Source organism: Typopeltis vanoorti, chromosome 2, assembly GCF_054136105.1.
Source record: "Typopeltis vanoorti isolate ZY-2024b chromosome 2, IOZ_Tvanoo_1.0, whole genome shotgun sequence".
Classification (NCBI taxonomy): domain Eukaryota; kingdom Metazoa; phylum Arthropoda; class Arachnida; order Uropygi; family Thelyphonidae; genus Typopeltis; species Typopeltis vanoorti.
The window spans coordinates 107,421,865-107,448,453 of NC_143550.1; the positions used below are offsets into that span (position 1 = coordinate 107,421,865).

At 37.1% G+C, this 26,589-nt stretch overlaps 1 protein-coding gene across 3 annotated transcripts in view; it reads right to left on the reverse strand.

Annotated features, from left to right (window-relative positions):
* The window catches only part of Nep3 (M13 family metallopeptidase neprilysin 3), a 502,574-nt gene that overhangs the window by 15,590 nt on the left and 460,395 nt on the right, over positions 1–26,589 (reverse strand). For all 3 annotated transcript variants that reach the window (XM_090407352.1, XM_090407368.1, XM_090407360.1), the window contains one exon: positions 16,239–16,411. In XM_090407352.1, coding sequence (XP_090263478.1) covers positions 16,239–16,411 — 173 coding nt within the window. The remainder of the gene's footprint in view (positions 1–16,238; positions 16,412–26,589) is intronic.

Consider the following 26,589-nt stretch of genomic DNA (forward strand, 5'->3'; position numbering starts at 1 on the left):
GTGCCCCTTACCTGCCCATTCATGCAATATTTCAAGTCCTGCTGTAAAACCATAACATCTGTTTGACTCTGCATTGCTCTCCCCAATTTTGCATCATCTGCAAACAACTGCAAATCATTGGGGGGGGGGGGGGGTAGAACAATAGTCCATTGCTGGAAACTGTATAAGGAGGGTGTGTGCAGAGGAGTGAGGTGGAGATTCTTTGCATGGAGAGTAGTTTTTGAGTGGAATGCATTGCTTGAGTGTGTTGTGAATGTAGACATACTGAATCAGTTAAAGGCATGGTTGAAAGAGCATTGTGTGCAACAATATGTACCTCCCACAATGAGTCTCTGACTCCATGGAGGTCAGATGTTAATAATAATAATAATAATAGTAGTATAAAATATAGCTTCTTGTATTTTTATAACTTTTTTTTTTTTTTTTGGTGACTGTTTAAGGATCTAATCTTGATAATTGAGATGAGACCCTCACAAAATCTATAAGAAAAGCAGACCAGATTGGTATCAGAAAATTCACTGAAAACAAGTCATTGAAAGGCAATTTATGAAAAAAACAAGCAATCGAAAAACAGCTCATCGGTCAACACTTAATCAAAAAAGAAATTAATCGAAAGGCAGTTCTTGGAAAAAAGCAATGCATTCAGCAGCAATTAATCAAAAACACAATTTATCGAAAGGGCAATTTGTCAAAAACCAACAATTCATCGAAAAATCACAATTCACTGAAACTACAAATCATCAAATGAACATTTAATTGAAAAATGAATTATATAACATGTGAAGTGTATATATCAAAAAGAAATGCAGTTTTTAATGGATTAACTTGTGATGCAATTAAAGCTTAGCATGATATTCCCAAGATATATGTTATGTAGATATGTGTGGCATTTTTTTTTTTTTTTTGAAGGATATTCCTTTCAGTATATGCATTTCATGTGTTTTACACACACACACACACACACACACACACACACACACACACACACACACACACACACACACACACACACACACACACACACACACACACACAATCTGGAAAATATTATGTAAAAAATCTTTAATCGAGACAACATGGATTTTTGTTGAACACTTACATCAAGTCGTGTGTGTTTAAGTAGTGTGATAGAAAGAGAGGAGGAATCATGACTTGCCTGAATGATAAACTTAGCCAACTGGATTTCTCCTCTGAATTCTCTGCATTATCAATCACTTTAATGTGCCATGACAAATGTGAGAATATATTCCAATGTAAGGCTATATGGATTTATATAAAATTAAGATCTTATTGGTGACAACTATAGTCTACAGCAGGAGAGGACTTCAAACTTTTTTTAGTCTGGGGAAGATATATATATATATATATATATATCATGTGTTTCTGTTATGAAAGATAAGGGTAAATGTTATTCAGGAAGATATACTCATGAGCCAAAACATTATGACCACTTACTTAGTAGCATGCTGGACAGCTTTTGAGCTGAGATATGCTTACATCTGTCTCAACATTGATTCCACTAGACTATGGAAGGTGTCCTCAGGTATCTGTCCCAACCAGACAAAATAATGTCCCCAAGTCAGCAACCAAGCAAGGCACTGACAGATCAGCAGATGCTGTCACAAATGTTCGATGGGATTCAATCAGAAGAATTAGGTTCTTTGCACAATGGAAGTCTTGTGACATGTGGCATAATCTTGCTGAAAGAGGTCGAGATGTATTCAGTGGGGATGAAAGGACCCAATGATGTCCATAAGAACAATTCCCATACAAAGATGCCAACAACTGTCTAACCATGCAGTCTGGTTCACCAGAAGCAGGCCAAGTGATCATAATATTTTGGCTCATAAGTGCAAATTTGATTTCATAGCCATATACTGCAATTCCATGTATTTGTATTTAGGATATATTTGGACACCATAAAACATTTTGCCAAATGATAATGAATGAAGTGTGCTATCATCAGCTGTAGTGGGGATTTGAAATCAGTGAGATGAAGGTTTTTGATAATTAGCGGGATGAGTGTCAGTGACGGATTAAACCCTGTGGAGGTCCCTAGGCAGTTGAAATCTTGGACCCCCTTGCAAATTATCTCCTAATACATTTTTAATTTTACAACAATTTTAATAAACCAATTTTATTACACAAAACAAACATTAACAATTATTAATGTTATTAAACAAATAAACATATTATGTTATTAAACATAAAGTAAGGGATTTTTAATTTTAATAAACAAACAAAACTTTAAACATTCACTTTCCTCAATTTTTTATGACAAAATCTTTCAGGATATCTTGGAAGTCTACCTTTTGTAAGATGCTATATTCAGTGGCCATAATAGTAAGTGAGTTCAGTCATTCTTGTGTCATTGAAGATCGATGACATTTTTCAGCAGTTTTAATTTTGAAAAGATTCATTCACCAGTAGCATTCGTGATCATGAGACACCTGTAAATTCTTAACACTGTCATAACATTTGGAATACCATATGCTTTGAAATCTTCTAACTGTGATATGAAATACTTGAAATGAACCATTTCATCTGCAAACTCCATCTCGATGTCCTCAGGGTAATTCTCTCTAAATCTTTGGGCAGCTTCTTTAATTTCAGTGTCTGTCTTCGATGGGAACTCAACGAGGAACCCAACTCCACTGGAGCACTGAACTCCGTTATATGCTTCCATATGATGGGAAAGCTCTCCACATAACTTATCCAATATTGGTAGGTAAGTTTCAATCTTGAACTTTTCTCTTCCTTGAAGCACAACCTCTTCCGCTTCATCATCGTCGCGATGTTTTTTTCTCATGCACACATGCCTGCTTTCATCAATGTATTGCGCATCGATTTTCTCATTTGCCTTCCTCTCATAGTCATCAAACATTTCTCTTTGTGATGTTAAAAAATCGAGCGGTGATTTCAGAAGATCGTCGGCTGTTTGAAGTTCTATTGTTTCCTTTTGTAGAGATTTGCTGACTCCGTTGATCCAGTCTAGGATTGTCACATAGCCTCTAAATGGTGTGGGACCCATAGGCCAGTGCCTACTCTGCCTATTTGGTAACCCAGCACTGATGAGTGTATAAAAAACAGAGGTGAGACAATCTGCCATTGAAGCTGAGCTTGAAGGGAGAGAGAGAGAGAGAAGTCTCTACTATGACATGCATTTAGTGGCCAAAGAGAAAACTCATTATCTGTTAAAAAAGGGGGCAAAGTCATGCCATACAGTAGTAGTAGTTTGCTTGGAGAGCCTTTCAACTATATCAGATCAAATTTCTTGAAAATGTCCATTGTGCTATATAATTTTTATTAATAAACATGCTGTAATAATCTTTCTTAATTATATAATTCACTTCATAAATCAATCCAGTGTTGCTGCTTAAACTTAAAACTATGATCCACAGAAGTATTTCATCAAATACCATATTGCAACTGTGTACTTTTGTTTAGCAGTGTGGTATCATCTCAGGAAATGCAGGAGACTACTCCAAAACTCAGTTGGTTTCAACGAGGCTGTTTGTTTTGAAAGACACAGGACACAGGTTCGAATCCAGTCTGGGATGAGAAAGAACCTTTATTAGGATTTTTCATCTTAAGGCATGCTAGCTCGTTTGGTACTGAGGTGGAAAGGGTTTTTCATCCCACAAAACAGAAGAACTCATGAAATACAGACATTAAAATCTAGGAATAAGAATTAACCACCATATTCTTTTGGATATAGTATCGAATATTTGTATGGTACAATGTGAATCTCTATGCATGAGCATAAAATAGCATAGAACTGCTAATAAGCATTTCACATTAATTTTAGCTTAAGGAGGGATGATGACAGGAATGCCCTCAACACAATCAGCCTGAACACAGGAGGGGGAGAAAAAAAAACAGTACTTTGTTTGACCTTTGTATTCCTCTGTAAAAAGTTTGCTGTTTTTCTTACCACATATTTTTCTACTAATTTGACATTCACAGGAATATATTTCTCTTTAATGCCATTATATCTTTATGTACAATACACATTTCTTCATCTTAAGCACTCCTTTATCTGATTTTTACAGAAAACAGTTGAAATGAGGAAATCGGAAGAAAAAGTATTCATCTAACAGAAGACAATCAATGGCTCTGTCTGCAAGTTTGGCTAGTGACAGCTTTCCAGCAATGATTTATAATTTTACCTGCTCTCTTAGAGGTAGCATCACCATCCATTGTTCTCAGTGCTGCTTGTTATGATGTGCATGTTCAGCAATGTTATTATTATTATTATTATTCAGGTCTCCAAGGAGTCAAAAGACTCATCGAGGGAGTTCCTTCCTAAGACATAGAGTCTGTCAAGACTCATCGAGGGGAGAACCCCCCCTGAGAAACACAAAGTCTATCATACCACTCTTTAAACTCACTGACCATTCTCGCTCCCACCACTCCATCAGGCAATGCATTCCACGGCTGAACCACCCTCCACACAAAGAAACCACTCCTTACCCTCTTGCTCACAGCTTCCTTTCGTAACTTCCAGGGATGGCCTCTTGTCATCACTCCTTCCCGCTGTTCGACCAAGTGAAAGAAATATTTCGCTTGAAACTCCCCAGTGTCAACCCTGTAACCACCTCTCAACAGTTTAAAAGTCTCAATCATATCACCTCTCCTTCTTCTATCCACCAAACTCTGCAGTCCGCATTCTCTCAGCCGATCCTCATAACTATCCTTGTACAGTCCTGAAACCATCTTTGTCATCCGTCTTTGTATCCTTTCCACAGTTAATTTATCCCCTTCAAATCCTGGGGACCAAATCTGAGAACAATAGTCCAAGTGTGGTCTGATCAGAGACTTATACAACGGAATGATAACCCCTCTTATCTCTGCAGGTCAGTGTCCTTCTCATAATAGCAGCAGTTCTCTGTGTTACCTTCACCACCTTTGCAATATGTCCCCTAAACTTCAGGTTTCTATCAATCATCAACCCCAGATCTCTTGTCTCCCCTACTTCCTCCAGTATAACTCCTCCCATAGAGTATGCAGCATCCCATCGATGTTTCCCAAACCTCAAGACCTTACATTTTGCTGCATAAAACTGACATCCCCATTCATTTGCCCATCTATCTAGCTTATTTAAATCCTCTTGCAGGGCTACCACATCTGCACTATTACTAATAATCCTTCCCAGCTTTGCATCATCCGCAAACAACTGAATATCCCCTTGCAATCCACTGGCAATGTCATTGATATAAAGGTTAAACAATATAGGTCCTAGTACTGAGCCCTGTGGGACCCCACTTGTAACCCTCTGCCTCCTGGAAACTGCTCCACCATACACAACTCTCTGATACCTATCAGACAGCCAATCCTGAATCCAGTTGACCAATCTGACATCCAGACCCATGTGCTGCAACTTAAATATCAGCTTATCATGTGGCATCCTGTCAAATGCCTTTGCCAAGTCTAAGAAAATTGCAGTATATGCCTTTCCCTCATCTAATGTTCTTGTAACTTTATTATAAAAGGCTAGCATATTGCTAAAACAAGAGCGTCCTTTCACAAATCCATGTTGATTCTCACAGATAACATTACCTTCATCTGCCCAATGCTGTATACGGTCCCTCACTACTTTCTCCAAGATTTTAACAACTACTGATGACACACAGACTGGCCTATAATTAGACACTTCCAGTCTGTTACCACCCTTATGCAATGGCACTATCTTACCTTGCTTCCATTCCCTGGGCACCTTTGCCAAAGCCAGACTTTCATTGAAAAGCCACGTTAAAGGCACTGTCAATTCCCTAGCACATTCTCTCAAAACACGTGGTGAAATACCATCCAGTCCCACAGCTTTACTGACATCCAGAGTACTCAGTATCTGAAACACACTCTCCTCCTGTACCTCCAGACCTCGAACCAGTCCTATCCCTCTAGCATTAAAACTGACTCCTCCAGGATGAAATACTCCAATAAAGTGTTCATTGAACAATTCCACTATGTCCTCTGCATCAGTCACTCTATTACCATTTTTATCCCACAATATCATTCTTCCACAGTCATTTCTCCTCCTACTGGCCACATAGCTAAAAAATTCCCTAGGATTTTCTTTGGATCTTAGGGCCAATCTCCTCTCATATTCCAATTTCGCTTTCCTTACCACACTAGTCACTCTTCTGGCCTGTGTCTTATATTCCTCATGCATCTCTTCACCTGTCTCCTTATATCTCTTCCATAGCCTATTTTTCGCATGTAATTCCTGTTTAATATTGTTTGTCATCCACTTTACTCCAAATTGCGTCCTCTTCTTCACTCGTAGTATACAACTTACCATTGCTGATAACAAATATTCTTTCACAATTTCCCATGCACTAGTGATATCCCGGCCTTCCAATTCCTCCCTCCATGAAACTTCCCGAAGTTGACGTCTAAGACTATTATAATCACCTGCCTTATACTTCCACATAAGTTCCCGTCTCTTTGATACTCCTGCATGTCTATTCATTTTCCAAGTCAACACCATATGGTCACTTTCTCCAACTGGTGGGAGAGACGTCAACTCAGTTATTATCAACTCTTCTGATGCTATAACCAAATCCAAAACTTTTGAACCTCTTGTTCCCTCTGTTACATGTTGCCTAAGACATTTGTCCCTCGAGAATTCTAGAAATTCCATTCCCCTATTGCTACATGCATCTTCCTCTCTCTAATTTATACTACTGAAGTTAAAATCTCCCATAACAATCATTCTTCTTGCACTTGCCAAACTTAGCTGTCTAAACATCTCCTGGTCCCCATCCTCTGTGCTCCTGGGTCTGTAGCAATACCCCACTAAATATCCTGTCTTGCCTACCTCTACCTCACACCATACGCTCTCAAAATCATTTGTCTCACTTCCTTCCAAATTCTCCACTCTTAGAGGACATAGGTCATCACTTATCATAAGCAGTACCCCACCACCACGCTTTCCTCTCCTATCCTGACGAAAAATGCTATACCCAGCGACTTCTATTCCTGTTGTTATATCCCCTTCCGTCAACCACGTCTCAGTGATCGCAATAAATTTTGGCCAGGCTGATGCTATCTGTGCCACCAATTCCTCTCCCTTATTCCGGATACTCCTGGCATTAGTATAAAGCATATAAATGCCATTGTTTCTATACCCAGCATTATCCCTTCTAGACTCCACTGGGCTCAGTGTTACCTGACATTGTCTCCCTTCTCCCAAGTATCCATTCCCACAAGAGGCCACCCCTGCTATCATCCTCCCTGGGACACACTGACTCGTTCAGAACAGCAATCTCTCCAGATGCCTACGTCCTTCCTCATTCAAATGTAAGCGGTCTCTCGCATACAATTCCTCTTTCCTCAAACGCACTCCAAGCATCCACATATACCAGTCCTCTCTTGTCACACATTCTCGCTATTATGCCATTCAATATCACTGCTCTTCTGCTCAGCTCATCATTATCATACCTAGGCAACACGCACACTATTTTTCCTCTCTCTGTCTTCTTCCGTACAGTCTCAAGCAAAAATCTCATATCTCTCGCTGCCCGACTTACATTACCACTCAAGTTATTCGGTCCTATCATCACAATCATCTCATCCACCCTTTCACCTCTCTTAATTGCCATAGCCACCCTTTCTATTGTTCCTCCTAGCAAACACTCCTCACGCATCCTATCTTGAACACCACGGATCATTGAGTCGCCATACATTATACCTCTTACCATTCCCTCGCCCCTATTGTTTCCATTCTCTCCTCTTCTTTCATTCCCATATCTCTCTCTTCTACTGTTTCCATCCTCTCGTCTTCTAGCATTCCCATACCTCTCTCATTCCATCTCTCCTACCGTTTCCATTCTCTCCTCTTCTAGCACTTCCATATCTCTCTCTCATTCCGTCTCTCCTACTGTTTCCATCCTCTCGTCTGCTAGCATTCCCATACCTCTCTCTCATTCCCTCTCTTCTACTGTTTCCATTCTCTCCTCTTCTAGCACCCCCATACCTCTCACTCATACTCTCTAAATTCTCTCTCTCTCTCCTACTCTGATTCACCTTGCATTTATCTCTTCCATTCTCCTAATCTTATCTTTCATACTTCTGCTCTCATTCACAAGACATTCCACCTCTTCTTTCAACTCATCTATTTAAATATTAAAATATTTTATTTTGCTGTCTTGATTTATGAATTTTAATATTCTATCCTTAATTAATTTAGAGCGAGATTTTAAAATGATTGACAACAATTACAGCATATTTAAGCAGAGAAGAGTGAGTCCGTGGAATATATTACTCATATTGGCTGCATTCATACATTCAGTAGCCAAGTTATTAACAGTATTTTCTCACAAAGAGAAAAATAATGTCTAGATGTCATTAACTGTTTGGAAGATAAATGAAACACAATGACTTTAAAAAATAACCTAATAAACAAAAATAGCTATTTGAACTCTTCCGATAATGATCATTTCCTATATCTTTATTATTATTATTATTAAATGACACCTCCAGGGATTCCAAAGACTCATCGAGGGAGGATATCTACTCTACAACGCTCGACAGCGTTGTAGAGTAGGTGTCCTCCTCTCAATCCGCCAACTACAACTAATCGCAACTAGACCAACACCATCTACCGCCTGCCACCACCACCATTAGTATTTCCACAGGCAATCCCAAACATCCATGCCCACAGCAGGATTCAAACCTGCGGCCTTTTGGCTGGAAAGTGGATATGCTAACCACTCGGCCAACCAGGCTGGCATCTTGGGGTTGAAGTCATATTGTTTATATTAAAATTATAAAATGGCACAAAAATATATTATTAATATTCTAGAGAATTAATTTGAATATTTAAAAAGTTTTTCAAAGAATCGAAAATGCCATTATAGTTGACATGAAATTATATTTTTCATGAAATCCCTGTATCGAGAGCTCATTAAAATTCGAAACTAGGAAGTAATTCACACAATAATCAGGCAAAATACACCTGTATATATGCAACTGAATTAGCATTATGGAATGCTAATTCAGTTGCATATATATAGACACACATATAAAGTATGAAATACGATAATGTAATTTCTTCTTCTTTAGCGATTTAGGCTATAAGTTTCGGCATCTAAATAATTCACTGTCATTTTTTTTTCCAACCTACCTTATATCTCCTTTCTCTTTAGGTTTATATTTAATTATTTCGTTTGTTAGTCTAACATTTGTAACTTTTACTGCATTTAATTATGCTGCTTGTACTATGATTTACTGCACTTATTTGTAATTCATTTCTTATTTCTTCATGTTTTATTATATCAAGTAATAAATTTCGTATAATCCTTTATCCAAGTGTGAGCAAACAAAGTTTGCACCTGAAAATATCTTCAGGACTGAGGAAAGGTAGTGCAACACCAGGTAACTCGGAGCAAAGGTGGACCAAGCTTTCATTACTCCTATCTCAGTATCTCTCATAATGCAAAATACATCTCCTTGCAGATATGTATAATGTTATGCATTAAGGGAAGGGCCACTATCTAGACCGGTTTCGACCTTTATTGAGGTCTCATCAGTGGGAGCCAGGCCCAGAGGTGGAGATACCAAGGCAGAAGCAATGGAGAGGTCATCTTTACCTATAGGAGTTGCCAAAAGGTGTGCCATCTTATTATTAAATTACTCTCGATTTAGAGAAAGATGTTCAAAGTTTATTTTGCACTTGGTTAGACTATAATAAATTTAGTTTAATCCTTTATCCACGTATGAGCAAACAAAATTTGTGCCCAAAATATCTTCAGGACTGAGGAAAGGTAGTGCAACACCAGGCAACTCAAAGCGAAATCATTTCTCATACACCCTTCAAATGATTTAGGAATTTTCATTTCGGCTGCTTTTATATTACTTTTGTCTTCACCCCCATGCAACTTTTTTATTTTTTCAAAATAAAAATTATTACTGCCCATTATCTTGTAAAATTTTGTGTCTCTTTTTTCTTTTGCTTTTTGTTGTTTATATAGTGTTATTTATTATTTACATTGTCATCAATAACAAATATTACATCACAGCCCTGTTGCTAGATATTGCATTTAGCAACAGGGCTGAGATGAGATGCATTTGGATGAGATATTTAACCCAGAATACTCTAGTTTTCTTTCATGAAATTCTTAAGTCATATTCAGTACTTAAGCAAATAATAAATCTTTGGAAGTCTTCTGATTTTTTTGTAAGATATTACTTGATGGTATTCAATAAATATTTTACATTGTATTTACTTATATGTTCATTAATATTTATGATTAATGCTATATTACCACACATAAGCTTTTGATCTTTGGATAGCCTCCATTTTCTGTTATTACAATTGATAAGTTTTTGTCTGTGGATTCGATCAAAGGCTTTTTCATAATCTATACATGTCCAAAGGAATCTGCAAAGTAAATATCTCCTTTTTTTTTTTTTAAGTTGGCTCTCAATGCTGCTTGCTTCTCTACTACCTAATCATTTTTGAAGAAAAGTATATTAGGCTTATCTCAAATGCCTTCTATTTTATATTGCAAGTCAAACACATTTAGTCCTTTATTTTCGATTATTGCTGAGTAATACACAAAGATGAAGGGAGAGAAAAAAACAAACATTACAAATACCCTTAGTACAATATTTTAAAAAAAATAATTTTGCTTAAAAAGTACATCAATCCAAAAATATTTAAAAGAATACTCATATGAATTTTAAGCACAAAAGTAAAGCAAGAGTTTCAAACATTTTTGCAATGTTATCTCGAAGTCAGTCTTATAACTTGGTAGGAATACATTTCAGGTAACTGAAGATAGACTAAATTACTGCTTTTAAGCCATTCTTGTGTTAACGTGCTTATAATTCTTAAATTTTTAAAAAATCAGCATATTACGGAAATTTTTCGAAGCTCTAAGTTGAAACTTAAATTCATGTGAATAATTTTTAAGTATTTTGTGAGGGAAGGGATAAATACAAATAAAAAGGCCAAATATCTAACAGTAACATTAGAAAATAAATGTCTAGGTTCCTCTGCACTTTGTCTAGTCCGTTTCTTTCCATGATAATTTCAAAACCAAATTATTATTATTATTATTATTGTTCAGGGCAACTCCAAGGAGTCGACAGACTCATCGAGGGAGGCCCTAACATCATGTCAAGAACAACTATTCAACATTCACACAGTATCTATCATACCTTGCCTTGAACTCATTCAGGGTCGTAGCACCCACAACACTCTGGAAGCTTATTCCACTCATTCACTATTTTCCAAGTAAAAAAACTAGCTCTAACACCCTTGTCAACCACGCTCTTGCCCAGCTTCCATTCATGGCCCCTAGTCCTCCCACCACCAGTCATATTTTCAAAAATATCTTCTGGATCAATCTTATAGAAACTTATAGTAATTTGAATGTCTCAATCATATCACCCCTCCTTTGCCTATCGACCAATTTCTGCAACCCACAAATCTTCAACCTATTCTCATAAGGTTCATTCCACAGACCTGCTATCATCTTCATCTTGGTCACTCGTCTCTGGATCCTCTCCACTTCCTCCCCATCACGAAGAAACCCTGGTGCCCATAACTGGGCACAGTAGTCCAGATGGGGTCTTATCAAGGCTCGATACAGAGGAACAACTTGTTTGTCTCTGCATATTAAAGTATTTTTCAGAAGCCAAGTGATTTAGTGAGCTGTTTTAGTCACTTTTGCAATGTGCCCACTAAGCTTCAATTCCCTATCCACCAACACTCCCAAATCCCTGGCCTCATCAATTTCCTGGAGTACGGTTCCACCAATGCGTATACTGCTGCTATTCTTTTCATCCCAAAGTGCATAACCTTACACTTTACCACATTAAATTGACATCCATTTTTCCTAGCCCAGTCCTCCAAACTATCCAAATCATCCTGTAAAATTCTGTAAAAATGCTTTCAAACTTCCCCAAGTACACAGTTATATCATATACAGCTTTAGAATTATTCTGCAATGAATTATTAAAAGAACTTGAAAAGGCTTCTGCTTCACCAAGAATATACTCCCTCTTGTTGTTTATGGTTATGCTGGGGGAACAATCGAGTTTATTATATGTGTTAATTGAATGAACTGATTAACCCACCTTTAGTTGAAAACCTCACAACAAAAAATGGGCTGGAAACGTTTTACAATATCTCTTTCACACAAATATTACAGAAAAGGTTGCATTCGAAGATAATATCCATAGTTCATCCAAATACAAGATTGTTTTCTTTTCTGCAGGTTGATCAATTTGTAGCAGAGGTGCTTCCAATTGGAAGTGCCTCTGCTACAAATGGCTCACGCAAAAAGTTAAGCAAGTTTGAGCACGGTTAGTAGTTGAAAGGGATAAATTATTCTATGCTGTTGGCACACTCTCCCTTGATGAGTCTTTGGACTCCCTGGAGGTGTCACATAATAATAATAATAATGATAATTTCTTCCTTCTTTGATAATAATAATAATGATAATAATTATAATAATAAAATAATTCATCTTTGATAATAATAATGTCAGCATGAAATGACTATTATTATTATTATTATTTAGCTTTTACTAATTTCATGAAATTACTGCAGGTGATGCCCCTCTCCATCAAATCATCTTCTTCGGATTCAATTTTGTAACTATATATGAATCCATTATTAATATCCCATAAACTGGGAAAGCAGTTGTGTATATATACTTCGAACTTAGAAATGAGTTTCTGGTTATTTTTCCATATCAAATAACAAAGTGTTTTTTTCCGTCATTCCTTCAGCTTGGATGAAAGAAAAAAAACAAACATATGAATCATATTACATTGTAATTTACATGTTTGTATAACTTAGATAGGGCAGGTTCGAGGTTTAGAGGAGAGTGTGTTCCAAATACTGAGTACTCTGAATGTCGGTAAAGCTGTGGGACTGGATGGTATTTCGCCATGGGTTTTGAGAGAATGTGCTAAAGAACTGACAGCTCCATTGACCTGGCTTTTCAATGAAAGTCTGGCTACAGGAAAGATACTCAAGGAATGGAAGGAAGGTATGATAGTGCCATTGCATAAGGGTGGTAGCAGACTGTCTAATTATAGGCCAATTTGTGTGTCATCAGTAGTTATTAAGGTCTTGGAGAAATTAGTGAGGGGACCATATACAGCATTGGGCAGATTAGGGTAATGTTATCTGTGAGAATCAACATGGATTTGTTAAGGGGGCACTCTTGCTTTAGTAATAAGATTGCCTTTTATAATAAAGTGACAAGAGCAGTTGATGTGGGAAAGGCATATACTACCATTTTTTTGGATTTTACAAAGGCATTTGACATGGTGCCACATGATAAACTGAAATTTAAGTTGCAGCACATGGGTTTGGATGTCAGGTTAGTCAACTGACCTTTATCCAAGTTTATTTTTCATTTGGTTAGACTATAATAAATTTAGTTTAATCCTTTATCCAAGTGTGAGCAAACAAAGTTTGTGCCTGAAAATATCTTCTGGACTGAATATGGTTTGTGCTACCTTACTGGGGGTAAGGCAGTACAACACCGGGCAACTCGTAGCAAAGGTGAACCAAGATAACACCACTCCTATCCCAGTATCTCCCATAATGCAAAACACATCTCCTTGCAGATATGTATAATGTTATGCATTAAGGGATTGGCCACTACCCAGACTAGTTTTGACCTTTATTGAGGTCTCTTCAGTGGGAGCCAGAGGTGGAGGTACCAGGCATGTGCAATAGCGAGGTCATCCTTACCTATAGGAGTTGCCAAAAGGTGTGCCACCTTTTTTATTAAATTACTCTGGATTTAGAGAAAGATGTTGAAAGTTTATTTTTCACTTGGTTAGACTATAATAAATATAGTTTAATCCTTTATCCAAGTGTGAGCAAACAAATTTTGCACCTGAAAATATCTTCAGGGCCTGGCTCCCACTGAAGAGACCTCAATAAAGGTTGAAACTAGTCTGGGTAGTGGCCAATCCCTTAATGCATAACATTATACATATCCACAAGGAGATGTGTTTTGCTTTATGGGAGATGCTGGGATAGCAGTGGTGTTAGCTTGGTTCACCTTTGCTACGAGTTGCCTTGTGTTGTACTGCCTTACCCCCAGTAAGGTAGTACAACACCATATTCAGTCCAGAAGATATTTTCAGGCTCAAACTTTGTTTGCTCACACTTGGATAAGGGATTAAACTAAATTTATTATTTTAGTCAACTGGATTCAGGATTGACTGTCTGATAGGTATCAGAGAGTTGTGTGGTGGGGCATTATCAAGGAGGTAGAAGGTTACAAGTGGGGTTTCCAGATAGCTCAGTACTGGGATCTGTATTGTTTAACCTTTATATCAATGACATTGTCAATGGATATTCAGTTGTTTGCAGATGATGTGAAACTGGGAAGGGTTATTAGTAATAGTGCAGATGTGGTAGTCCTTGAAAAGGATTTCAATAAACTAGACAGGTGGCAAATGAATGGGGGGTCTCGATTTAATGCCTCAAAATGTGAAGTCTTCAAGTTTGGGATACATCGATGAGAGCCTGCATACTTGATTGAAGGAGCTATACTGAAGGAAGTAAGGGAGACAAGAGATCTAGGAGTGATGATTGATAGAAAACTGAAATTCAGGGAGCATATTACAAAGGTGGTGAAAGTAACCCAGAGGATTGCTGCAATACTGAGACGGACATGCACTTGCAGAGATAAAAGAGTTATCATTCCATTGTATAAGACCCTGATCAGACCACACTTAGACTACTGTTCTCAAATTTGATCCCCAGGATTTGAAGGGGATAAATTAACTGTGGAAAGGGTACAGAGGCAGATAACAAAGATTGTTTCAGGACTGTACAATGTTAGTTATGAGGATCAGCTGAGGGAATGTGGATTGCAGAGTTTGGTGGATAGAAGATGTGATATGACTGAGACTTTTAAACACTTGAGAGGCAGTTACAGGGTTAACACTGGGGAGGTCTTTCACTTGGTGGAAGCAGAAAAGAGCAATGACAAGGGACCATCCTTGGAAGTTACGAAAGGAAGCTGTGAACAAGAGGATGAGGAATGGTTTCTTTGCATGGAAGGTGGTTGAATGCATTGCCTGATAGAGTGGTGAGAGCAAGAATGGTCAATGAATTCAAGGAGTGGTATGATATACTTTGTGTTTCCTAGGAAGGACCTCTCACAATGAGTCTTTTGACTCCATGGAGGCCTGAATAATAATAATAATAATAATAATAATACCAGTACACTAAGTTTCAATTGCCTGTCTGTAATCTGCAAATGGGTTTCAGCTGAAACAATATAAGCATAGCATAAGATTTTATTGTCTTCCATGAGTTATGACATTAACACAAAAGGCATATGACAAGATTAATATACAAGACATCCTGTATTCATTGTTTTATCCAAATGCTTTTCTAGCATCATAGTAGTAAGTTTCTCGTTTCTCTCTTCTTCCCTCAGCTCACATGGAACACTGATCATCTGGGAAGTAATTTATCAGTGAACTGGAATTAATGTAGGCACAGCTTATGGGCTCGGTGGCAATTGAAGGCATGTATTTTGCATTTAATAATCTTTTGCCAAAATTCAAGGTGCTTGTGTTTGCATTGAAACAAATACAGTATAAGGAGAAGTAAATCAGGGTCAGTTTCACAAAAAGCGACTGGTTTTTGTAAAATTTTATGTTACTGTTGACTGCCATATATCAGTACCTAACTGACATTATTTCCTTAATTTTTATAATGAATTCTGCTCACTGTATAATCATGAAGGAGAGGTGGATAAAATGTATTTTTGAAATGTTTTATCTGCAAATTCATAATTTTTCTTCCATTTCATTACATTACATTACACATCATGTGTTCATTATGTTATTAGCAACGAACGTTTCACTTTCCTTTCCCTTATTTACATATAGTACTTAAACACCATTTATTATGTAAAATGTGGACATTTCAAACCAGATGTTATTGTTGACAAGGTAGGTATGAGATGCAAAAAAAATTGATCCAGTCAAAGCATATTTATGGCAGATATTTACATATGGAAAGATATTTGTATGAAACCTATGAACTTCTGTTCAAAAGATACAAAACCACATGTCAGCTTGAGAACTCCAAAATCTCATCTAGAACATAGAAAACTACAAAAAACATATGGGTGTGATACATAAAGCATTCCATTTGTTTATTTGCTAATGTATATGCAGAAAAAAAAAAAGCTTCTCCATTCTAAGCCTGTTTTCAAGAAAACTGTCTGAAAAAAGCATACCTGAAACGTGCAGGACTGTGTGCATCATTTAGCATCTGCAGATGCATAGCCTCAGGAGTACTAGTAGAGCACCATACCTGGGCAAAACCAATAAAAAACAACTGCTGGTGTGTTAAGTTAACACCTGGCAAAGGGAGCTCCACTTTATGATGTTTCAGCCAGCCTTCATATGCCTAATTAGAAAACAGATTAACATCAACTTACAGGTTATAAATGTACATATACATACAACTTTTAAAATTCAATATGCAATATTTTGTACAAAAAAATCATTCAGTAACAGGAAACAAAATACATACAGAACAACCTATAGTTAATAATGTAGTTAATGTTTGGAAACATAAGGTTTTCTTTATTTAATATATTATACCAGGGGTCGTCAAGTCAACTAGGCTTGAACTATGTTTTCAAGTCACAAAATACTGTCTAAAAAATTAAATTATTAAAGACATACAGATGCACAGAATTATACTTGCATTAAGCTATTTAATTACTGTTCATAGAAGACTTAGATTGGGTCTTCATTTTGCTGTTAATGCTTTAAAGTGTAGTTGGTGTGATATGATTTGCTCGTGAAGGCAGCACAATGGTTTGACTACAAACTTTATTACTTAGAAGAGAGCATCAGAGTAATGAGTTGTCTCAAAAACCAATTTTAAAACACACTAACTCATCACAACATAATTCTTGCAGGGTAAGTTGGGGGGGGGGCGTAATGCTGCTTACTGGTGAGTAGTCATTGGCGTTATTGTATTATTCCATTAGTGCCTGTCAGGCAGAACAAAATGTTATATGCATGACGTTTTATTCTCAATTCAAATTTTCTTAATTTTTGGTGTGTTCATATTATGTGCAAAATATTTGTGTACTTAGTGAAATAATTAGATGTAATAAGGATATCTTATCTAAATATTTGCCCTTAGAAATATTTAGATGCAACAGCATGCAATATACAAGATCTTTTAACAAAGACGTCACCAATTTGTACCCACCGCCTCCAAGAATTTCCCTCGATGAGTCTTTGGACTCCCTGGAAGTGTAATGTAATAATAATAATTTTAGGTGCACTTAGTCTTTACTGTTACAATTTCTGCACACCATAGTAGTCCCAACAGAATTGTGCAAGCCTGGTTTCATTAGCAGCACTGCACACAGCTAATATTTGCATACTTATCAGGAGAGAGAGAGAGTTGTCTAGCTGTACAGGTTAACATGCAGTAGAGAGATTATGAGAGCCATGTAGCTATAATAGCACTTCACAAGGTTGGAATGCAGCTCCCTGTTATTTTCAACATGCTAAAAACACTCGGGATCAGTAGGATTTTTGTGTATAGGATTGTTAACCATTATAATGAAGATGTATCTGACGTATCTGACTACCAGAGAATAGGTCTTCCACACTGTGTTAGGATACAACAGCTTGTGAGAATGCAGAAAGTGATGTCACGAGAGATGAATATTTAACAGAGAATGATGTCACATGTACTAACTGATAACCTGGGGATGAAAGCCTATTATCATTCTATTGGACACTTCCTAAGGTGCAACTCATGCACCAGAGGGTGATAAAATCAAAGGCACTTCTCCAGCAGTATGCAAACAACAGACACAAAGATATCCTCTTTACAGATAAGAAGATTTTCACCATTGAAGATTCATTTACCAACAAATGATTGGATATATGGATGGTCACACAGCACATGCCATAGCATCCAGGATTCAGAGAAGTCATCATCCCAAGACGCTGATGGTTTGGGGGGGGGGGTATATATCAGGAATATCCAAGTTTCATTTCTGCAAGAAAAGGGTCAAACCCTATGCCAAAGTGTATCAAAATAATGTGCTGAAACCTGTGATATGAACCCTGAACCACACCTTCTTTTATGGTATTCAGTGGACCTGCCAAACAAGACTCAGCCCCTGCACACTAGGTGAGATCCACACAACAGTTGTTGGAGTCAAATGTGCCCAACCACATATCATGATCATATGATTGGCCATCTGGAAGTTCTGATTTGAATCATCTGAATCCGTTGAGCTTCAAATTGTGGTTGGAGCTTGAGAGAGAGTAGCCTGCAAGAACAACATCCCAGCATCGCCAGCCTGAAAGTGGATCTGGAAGTTGTGCTTTCTGCCATTGATATGTGGTCTCACAGACTTTGGACATGAGTGAAGACAAAAGGGGGGGTTTCATGTTGGAGGCTTAATGGATTTTTTACAACACTCAAAAAGGATTAAAATAAAATTTAATACTTCCTATATTTCGTCCTAGTCACTAGGACATCTACGGGGATTACAAAAACAACTAATGTAACATGCACACAAATATCATACAATACTATGCCCAACCACGTGGGTGACACTAAAGTCCTATCTAGGTGGAGCGCCTTCTAAGGGCGGTAGTAGGTGGCCTGGAATGTAAGGTGGGACCTCTGGTGATGAGTGTTTCCCAAATCTTCGGAAGCTTAATGCAACCGTATTTATTAAGATTTGGTTGGTTTCTGAGAGCTGCTGCTGTTTCTAAGAAAAGTCTCTCTTTCTTGAATTTGCTGTGGTGGAGCATGGTGGTTTTCTTCCATGATACCCTATGGGTGGTGTCCAAAACATGGTCAGCCAAGCCTGAATGACCATAGTTGTGTTTACAGATGTAAGACTTGTATTCCTCCAGGCGGAATGGATGCTGATCTGCCTGTCTGCCCAAAGTACGCCAGCTTACAGGAGCAGGGTACTTTGTAAACTCCAGGTAGAGAGCGAGAGAGAGGAGGGAGCTGATCTTTCGTAGAACGGATAAGGGTAGCAAGTTTGCAGTGGGGCTTATATGCTATGTGTAGGTTATACTTTTTTTAGAATCTTGGCTATTTTTTCAAAAGAAAAAAAAATTTTTTTTCTCCGCCTGAAGCTGGTTACTCTGAGTAGCGCCTTACTTCAGCCAGTTCCAAGCCTGGATGAAGGAGGAGGGTTGTGCATTGGGCTGGCAACCCAAGTACATAAAAAATTTGATGCTATGAAACCGATACGAACAAATGGCAACCGACCTGGAATGGGAAAAAAGATATGATTGGATTACAAAATAAACAGAAAAATAAGAATAAAATAATAAGAAGAGATATCAAAATGGCAACATGAAATGTAAGGACATTGAAACAAATAGGATAGATGAATGAAGTTGCTAATGAAATGCTGAAATATAAAATAGACCTCATTGCATTACAAGAAATGCAATGGCGAGGACAGGGGAGAATTGATAAACAGCATTATAGTTACTTAAATATAAAGAGCTAATAAGCTTCATTTCGGCGATATAAACATTATTTAAATTAAGGGGATATTAAATCCCACATTGTTTTAAAACAGAATAAGAAACTCCAAGAAGAAGGAAAGAAAAGTGGAGGCATATTTTAAAAGTTATTTTGGATGCCATTCTGCACTGCGTAAAAAATAATGATGCTTTGAGAGGAACTTGTGAAAAATTGGTCATCTCGAATGTGGAAAATTTTTGAACACGATAGCATTAATTAGTCCTTACTATCCTATTACTTCATAACATATTGAAAGTCATAAGAAAAATCGAGTTAATTATTTCTCTCCTATAATACAAAATGATATAATTAATATAGTTGCTTCTAAAATTAGACAGCATATTATTTCAAATATTCAAAAAGCAAAATATTTTTCTATTTTATTTGGTAGCACACCTGACACTTCTCAACAGGAACAGATAACCCAAATTTTGCACAATGTTAATGTTGATCCTAACACAAATAAATGTAGCATTGAAGAAACCTTCATAGATTTTATTGTGAAAATCATATCAGATTTTCTGTGAAAAGTTAATATCAGACAGATTAAATATTATTAATATAAGAGGACAGTCATATGATAATAGAGCGAATATGGCAGGTAAATACAAGGGGGTACAAGCCAGGATATTACGTTTAACCAATATGGAGAGATTTGCTCCATGCACTGCTCACAGCCCTAATTTAATAGGCGTTCATGCCGCACAAACATCTGTTCAAATGAAATCATGTTTTGGAACAATTCAACAATTGTTTAACTTTTTTGTAAATTCTACTAGTAGATGGGATCTTTTAAAGGAAAAATTATCTGTTCGGCTTAAAGGCTTAAGTGACACAAGGTGGTCCACGAAAGCTAATGTGGTAAAAGCCTTACGAAATCAAATTTCTTTAATAATACAACTTCTTAATGAAATGTGTGATGGACAAAGACAAGTTACAAGTAGACTCAGTAACAAATGCTCAAATGTTGCTAAAATGATTAACAAAATTTAATTTTGTTGCACTATTAATATTTTGGGATACAATATTAGGAAATAATAAAATTCGTTTAATCCTTTTTCCAAGTGTGGGCAAACAAAGTTTGCACCTGAAAGTATCTTCAGGACTGGGGTAGGGTGGTACAACACGGTACATCCGCAAGGAAATGTGTTTTGCATTATAGGAGATACTGAGATAGGAGTGTTGGTATCTTGCTCCACCTTTGCAACGAGTTGCCCTGGTGTTGTACCACCCTACTCCAGTCATGAAGATACTTTCAGGCACAAACTTTGTTTGCTCACACTTGGAAAAAGGATTAAACTAATTTTATTATACTCTAACCAAGTGAAAAATAAACTTTCAATATTAGGAAAGATAAAAAAAAGTAAAGAAAGTACTTTTACAAGAAAAAAACCCATCTAAAATGCTGCAAAAATGATAAAAACTCTAAAAAATGAAATTCATCATCATCAAATTCCTGACAGGTACCCTCAAGGAGTGTACAGGATATGATAGTACTACATGAAAAATTTACATGTTAATTACTAACTTCCTATCTACAATTTTTCTCCAAATCAGTCTGTTACTTGTCAAGACTCCAACATTATCAGATCTTATATTCCTATCGTCTAAGGCACTTTGTACTGTATCAATCCACCTATATCATGGTCTTCCTCTGGGTCGTTTTCCTGCCAACCTGGCAGAGAACACTTGTTTTGCTAATCTTTCCTCGCCCATTCTGTTTAAGTGACCATACCACCTGAGATTAGCTCTGCTAACGCATTCCTGGATGCTGACAATGTCAAGTTCTTTCCTAATATCCTCATTTTTTTTATATGACATTGCCATTGATGCCATCTGTTCACGCCTCTAATCTTTCTCAGGACTCTCATATCTGCAGTCTCTAGTCTTTGGTCAAGTGTTTTACTTCTGACCCAGTCCTCAGATCCATAAGTTAACACTGGTTTGAACACTGTCTTGTATACAGCTAATTTAGTGTTCTGACTAATTTCTCTTTTATTCCATATGAATTTATTCAATTGACTTCCTACCATACCAGCTTTGTTGATTCTGTCATCTATTTCTATATTTAATGAAATTCAACAGTACCAAAACGATTTCCTTTATCCAAGTGTGAGCAAACAAAGTTTGTGCCTGAAAGTATCTTCATGTTCATGCCTGCTTATGTTAGCTTGCTCCACCATTGCAACGAGTTGCCCAGTGTTGTACCACCTTACCCCAGTCCTGAAGATACTTTCAGGTGCAAACAAAGTTTGCTCACACTTGGATAAAGGATTAAACTAAATTTATTATAGTCTAACCAAGTGAAAAATAAACTTTCAACACCAAAATGATTTTTTCGATTCGCTTCACAATTCGGCAAAAAGTTTAGCTGAAACAATAAATATTGAAACTTGCATTCCAGAAAAAAGACGGCGCAAAATAAAAAATATGCCTGGTGAGAAAGCTACTGATGATTCGTTTACCATGAATGAAACTGCATTACTAAAAAATAAAATGTGTGAAGTTTTAGATCTAATACTCATACAACTCAATGATAGATTTACTGCTTTACAAGAGGTCGCAAATGACTTCAGTTTTTTAAATGGGCACGCTTTAAAAATTATGAAGCTAGATGCTATCAAACAATGCACAGCTGACCTGGCATTGAAATATAATAGCGACTTAGATGCTCCAGAATTTGTATGTGAAATTGAGAGTTTCAAATATCAAGCCATGGAAGTTTTTGAAAATTTAGGTGATATGGATGCTTTTCAAATCTCGCAAAAAAAATTGCGAACTCTCATTACAAAATACGTATCCAAATCTAAACATAGCATTAAGGACTTTCATAACAATGCCTGTAACAACAGCTTCCTGCGAACGTTTGTTTAGCAAATTGAAAATTATAAAATTGTATCTTCGTTCTTCTCTTGGACAAGAGCGATTGACAAACATGTCTATAATATCAATTGAAAAAGATATTGCAAAAACATTAAATTATGACAATATAATAGATGTGTTTGCAAATGAAAAAGCTAGAAAAATTTCTTTATAAAATATGCTGAACTTATTTATTTTTTTATTATATTATTTTATATTATACCTACATCGTGTATTTCTTTAATTTATTTGCCACTGAATATCAATAAAAATCTGTTCTTATTTAATACATTATTTATTTATACAAATACATAATTGGATTTACAGGCAACTCATTTTGATGGGGTTAATAGCAAGTATTTAACATATTGCATTTAGTAAAATTTAACTTGTTACATTTAAATTTTTCAAAATTTTTGTCATTTTTGGGTTGGGCGGAGGTTGCAAGTTAGACACACAGGCACTTCATACCCTCGTTACGGAACTGATTAGACCTATGGTTACATATGGAAGCAAAGCGTGGACTCTTAGTGAAAAAGACCAAAACAATTTGAGGAAATTTGAAAGGAAAATTATAAGAAGAATTTATGGACCTATTGAACAAAATAGTGTATGGAGAATACAGTACAACAAAGAAATTAGTCAGATACTAAAAGAAGTAGATATTATTAGGTTCATAAAAGCACAGAGATTGAAATGGTTAGGTCATGTAGAGAGAGTGGAAGACTTCCGTATGGGGAGAATACTGAGAGAGAAGATATATGCAACAAGGAAAAAAGAAAGACCAAGATTAAGATGGATTGATAACGTAATCCAAGACTTGCCTAGTATGGAAGTGAAAGGCTTGGAAAGATTAGTCAAGGACAGAAGATTGTGGAGACTATTCAGAAGGCTAAGGCTCACAATGGACTGTAATGCCGGATGGTAGGTAGGTATATGAATAGTGGGTTGGAAAAGGAGGAACTTGTTTACATTTGATTTAAAAGCCTGTATATTATACTCCTTGGCAAACACATCAAAGGGAAGACTGTTCCACAATACAGCAGTAGCAGGGATGAAGGAGGAGGAAAAGAAACTTGTTCTGTGGGTTTCAAAGTGTACTGTGAAGGGATGGTAGGCAGCAGCTGCACATGTTTCAACAGACTTAGTACTGAGTGGAGGAATTATTGATACTGTTTCAGATGAACATTTGCCATGGAAATATTTATAGAATACACATAATGCAGAAACCAAATGTCTGTGCAAAAGTGGGAGTGAGTTGGCAAGAGGTTAGTCATTAATCAATCTAATTGCTCTCCTCCATACTGAGTCAAGTATTTTGAGGAAGCTCTTAGGGGGCCCCCAAATGTGAAGGCAGTATTCAATAGATGGGCAGATTTGTGATTTGTATAAGGTTAACAGCTTTTCACAGGTGAAGTGACATCTTGAGTGAAAGAGAAATCTTAGTTTTTTAGAAGCTGAGGATGCAATGGTTGTGATGTGTTTATGCCAAGAGGAGCTTGATGTTAGGGTAATTCCAAGAATAAAAATCTCATCTTCTCTGGAAATTTCAGTGTTGCCAAAAATAATACTAGGAGAAAATGGTTCTTTTTTGTGAGACATAAGACAGAACATGGTTTTACTAGCATTGAAATTGACGAGATTATCTGAACCCCCATTGGAGGATGGCTTGAAGATCGGAAATGAGAACAGTGGTAGTTGATGTTCTGTAGGTTGAGGTGAGTTGTGTGGAGTAAGGTTTATCGAATGAAAGGGAGGAGTACAATGTGCTGTCATCTGCAAACCTGTGTATTGGGTTGCAGGTCAACTGAAATAGGTCATTGATATATAGAAGAGGGTGAGAGAACAGAACCTTGTGTAACCCTGGCATCAGTTGAAGGGTGAGAGGATAAGGAACCATCTACCATCACACAGTATTCACCCAGATAGAAAGCTGACAATCCAATTGCAGAAGTCCCGAGACGGACGAAATGATGGAAGTTTGCTTAGTAAACCTTTGTGCCAGACCCAGTCAAAAGCTTTTGGAGATATCAAGTGCAATCACTTGAGATTCACCAAACTTCTCCATGGTATTTGTCTAGAGATGGGTGATATATGTGTGTAGACCTCCTGGTGATCAGCAGCGATGATATCCACACTGGTGGTTATTTATTAGCTGGGTGCCTTCAAGGCAGTGTAGGAGTTGGAATTGATGATTTTCTCCATTACTTTAGCCAGGACTGAGGTAAGATAAGGTGGTAGTTGGACAGCAGTGATTTGTCACTCTTCTTGGGAATGGGTTGAATACAGGCCAATTGCCAGGCTGTGGGATAAATTATCAGTGGAGTAAGAGAGTGTATACAGGCAACATAGGATAGGAGTCAGTTCTGGTACACGAGCTTTCAGGACAATTGGAGAAATGCCATCAGGGCCAGGAGACTTTCTTGTGTCTATAGACAATATTTTTCTGATCTCTTTCTGGCAAAAGGATACAGGGAGCATTGTATGTTGGGCATCTGGAATGGTTGGGGGACAATTACCATTGTCAGTTATGCATGCATTGGACAAATCTAGTTTGACATAAATTAAACTTGTTAATTCTTTAATATATTTTAAACTAGAATCCTAATATTTCAAACTTTCTTTTGTTTTATTTTCTCAAAGGTTATTAACTTATATAACTGCGATTACTAGCCTTATCAGTTTCTTCAAGAATGATACCACCAATATAACATGGTGGAATTATAAGCTTGGAGTTGAAAACTGCATTATACCAATTTTATATTTACTAACACTGAATTGATGGCTATTGTAATTTGCCCACAGTTCCAGCCTACTGAAATCATTCTGTAAGTGTTACATCAGAGCAATCCTGATTGCCATTCCTATCTTTGCATCATCAGCAATCAACTGAACATCTCCTGTCAGGTCCTTCCCAACATCATTAATGTATAGATTGATGAACAGTCATTCAAGGATAGATGTTGAGGTACACCACTGGACACCTTAAATCTGAAGATTCTCCCTTCCATTATATACCACTTTCTGATACATGTTCATCAGCTACCTGCTCATTCAAGTAGTTTATATTCTAATCCTATATCCTCCAATTTATGAAACAGCTTTTTTGTGTGGTATATTGTCAATTGCTTCAGCAAAATCCAACAGTACTACAGTGTATCCAGCTCGGCTGTAACATTATTATTATAAAATATGAGCAAATTGCTCAGATGCAATCTCTCTTTAATAAACCCATGCTATTCTTGCAAAGGATAGCTTGTTTGTCAATCCATTTCTGTATCCAAGTTCTTACCTACTTCTCTAAAATCTTCATGGTAATTCTAGAGATACTCAGGTCCATAGTTAGTCACAACAGTCTTCTCACCATATTTGTAGGGTCTATCATACATTCTATCCATTTGGGGAGGGGGATGGGGAATCTTCTCCAAGCAGAGACTCAAATTACACAATAATGTCAAGCACCTAAACAGTTCAATCTGACATTCCTTTAGCTGATATCCCATCTGTTCCCTATTGTCAAATTCTTATCTAGGTTATGCAACAGCTCTAGAACCTCCTTCTTATCTACTTCTATCTCTTCATCCCATGTAGTGGTAATACCACCATGTACTATGTTACATATACCAGGTTGATAGATTTTAATGAATGAGCATTGATTTGAACATTTGCATCTCCTTCTGATGCAAACATACTGTCTGCATTCAGGAAAATTATTATTATTAGCACTAACCTCCTCTAAAGGCTCTTCATGGGAGGCAAACAATTACTTACTTTTATTCTTCCTTATTTATTATTTCCTATATTTGCAGTGTCTGTGCGGTTAGCCTAGTGGTTATACGCTTCACAACCATATGCCTGGGGAAGGAGTGTCCTAAGTCCGATTCACGTTGACGACATGAGGAGCTTAAGGATCTTCCTCAGTCATAGCCAAGTTAGCCGGTCTTGGGCATGGACGGCAGGGATTTTTCCCCCAGTTTATCTGGGGTTTTCATCCTGGAAGCAGGCAAACAGCCCCATGAACACACACACGGATTACAGTCATGAATATCGCTCTTAGGAGGATGAAGCAGAGGAGTGGCAAACTGGCTGCATTAATACTACAGTAACTCATCATTAGGAGGGGGACTCAACCCATCCTAGACAAGACAGATGAGAAGGATAGGATAGGATATTTTCAGAATAACAATAAA